This window comes from Mesitornis unicolor, unplaced genomic scaffold (assembly GCF_000695765.1).
Source record: "Mesitornis unicolor isolate BGI_N332 unplaced genomic scaffold, ASM69576v1 scaffold2456, whole genome shotgun sequence".
Taxonomy (NCBI): Eukaryota; Metazoa; Chordata; class Aves; order Mesitornithiformes; family Mesitornithidae; genus Mesitornis; species Mesitornis unicolor.
In genome coordinates, this window is record NW_010188732.1 from 3,434 (window position 1) to 5,834 (window position 2,401).

At 43.5% G+C, this 2,401-nt stretch overlaps 1 protein-coding gene across 1 annotated transcript in view; it reads left to right on the forward strand.

Annotated features, from left to right (window-relative positions):
• Nucleotides 1-1,935: 1,935 nt before the first annotated feature.
• Nucleotides 1,936-2,401, forward strand: part of KIFAP3 (kinesin-associated protein 3) — a gene marked incomplete at both ends in the record, with an annotated part of 29,146 nt that continues 28,680 nt past the window's right edge. Inside the window, one exon of the mRNA XM_010185811.1 lies at nucleotides 1,936-2,067. Within this exon, the coding sequence (XP_010184113.1) occupies nucleotides 1,936-2,067 (132 nt within the window). The remainder of the gene's footprint in view (nucleotides 2,068-2,401) is intronic.

A 2,401-nucleotide genomic window follows, 5' to 3' on the forward strand; every position in this document is an offset into this window, starting at 1 on the left:
GCGTAGGGCTACAAAGATGATCAAGGGAGTGGAGCATCTCCCTTATGAGGAGCGGCTGAGGGAGCTGGGGCTCTTTAGTTTGCAGAAGAGGAGACTGAGGGGAGACCTCATTCATGTTTATAAATATTTAAAGGGTGAGTGTCACGAGGATGGAGCCAGGCTCTTCTCGGTGACAAACAATGATAGGACAAGGGGTAATGGGCACAAGCTGGAACACAGGAGGTTCCACTGAAATTTGAGAAGAAACTTCTTCTCAGTGAGGGTGACAGAGCACTGGACCAGGCTGCCCAGAGAGGTTGTGGAGTCTCCTTCTCTGCAGACATTCAAAACCCGCCTGGATGCCTTCCTGTGCAACCTCATCTGGGTGTTCCTGCTCCGGCAGGGGGATTGGACTGGATGAGCTTTTGAGATCCCTTCCAATCCCTAACGTTCTGTGATTCTGTGATTCTGTGACATGATCTGTCTTAAAAAAACCAAACAAACAGCCAATGAAAACCCCAAAACAAACAAAAAACCCACCCACCAAAACCTAAACCCCTGTTAGGGAGCTGGTTTTATTCTGCAGTGTTTTAGCAGCCTGGTTTATGGCATAGTCTGCTGTAAGTACTAAGGGGAAAAGGGGCAAGTGTCAGCTTTACTACCAAAGACTAAAGTGTGAAACTGTATTCTCTTGATGTGGCTCTGCAATCACATGAGAACAGAAATGAGGTGTAGCTTCTTGGCCTTTTATCCATGGCTTATCCTCATGACCCATGTATTCCTGTATGCACATGGAGTTGCTGGCAGAAAGGAGGAGAGCGCAGGACAGGCCCTTTTGGCAGTGACATATGCAGAGTGCTTTCCTGGTGAATGCTTTTCCAAAATATCTGTAGCTGTAGTAATGCAGATAGACATGCTTGATTTATACCTGTTGATGGCAGCTGTTGATTGGTAGTCCTCTGAGCCTAGCAATAATCACAATGAGGTAAAGGACAGTAGCAATGACGTTTGTGTTTCAGGAGAGAATACTGAATTTGAAATTCAAATTTTATTTAATTAATTCTCTGTAGGTTTTTGACTGTTAATATTTAGCTAGACCTACCAAGAGAGTCTTCGAGGAAAAATTTCCTTTTGTAAATGACTGTACTAGTACCACTAGATTGATGCCATTAGTGGAAGATTTTGCAATACTGACAATGTAACAAAGAATCAACTGGGAAATTCAACCTCTCTGTGAAAGCCATGTCTTATGAGGAGCGTCTGAGGGAGCTGGATCTCTTTAGCTGGGAGAAGAGGAGACTGAGGGGTGACCTCATTAACGTTTATAAATTTGTAAAGGGCGAGTGTCAGGAGGAAGGAGCCAGGCTCTTCTCTCTGATGTCCAATGACAGGACAAGGGGCAATGGGAGCAAGTTGTAGCATGGGAGGTTCCATGTGAACATGAGGAAAAACTTCTTTACTGTGAGGGTGCCAGAGCACTGGCCCAGGCTGCCCAGAGAGGTTGTGGAATCTTATTCTCTGGAGACATTCAAAACCTGCCTGGACACCTTCCTGTGTGACCTGGTCTGGGTGATCCTGCTCTGGCAGGGATTGGACTGGATGATCTTTCAAGGTCCCTTTCAACTCCTAATGTTCTGTGATTCTGTAGTTCCTTAAGAGAGGAAACACAGAAATCAAAAATTTATCCTGTTTATTCCTTACTTGACTTCTGTGACTGAGAGTTGACCAATGGCTTGTGTGTCTCTGTACATACTAGAGGCAATACTCAAGAATACACCACTAGCACTAAGCTTTGGTGCAGATGTGTGAAATGAAGAAATACAGTTTGGAAGGAGTGCAGTGCTTGGGTGTAGGGTCTGGATAAAACTGGAGAAAGGTCATTGTTCCTGATCTATGTACTGATATGTTTGCAGAGCTTTTCACTTAATCACTGGGTTTTTTTTGTCTTCATGGCAGGAAGGTAAAAGGAGGCAACATAGATGTGCATCCATCTGAGAAAGCCCTCATTGTCCATTATGAAGTGGAAGCGACGATTCTGGGAGAGTTGGGAGACCCCATGCTGGGGGAGCGCAAGGAATGTCAGAAAATGTAAGGTCATAGCAAGTTCTGATAGCTTTTTCTGGTTTTCACAGTGCTCAATTCAATAGCTCAAAGCATCAACAGTGTGTAAGAAGTAATACTTTCTAATCTTTATAAAACTTAGTACTAGATTAGCAGAGGGTTAAGAAGTAACATGTGCCTAGGAAAGTTAACATCTAAAACACATGTTATAAACTGCTTTTCAGCCATGTACTTTAAGGTGTTTTGTAAAGAAAAGTGATTATTCCCATTTTATGTCATGGGAACTTGAGGCAGTGAGCAATGAAGTGATTGGTTTCTAATCAAATGATGGTTTATGTCAGAGCAAGTAATACTGCTGAAC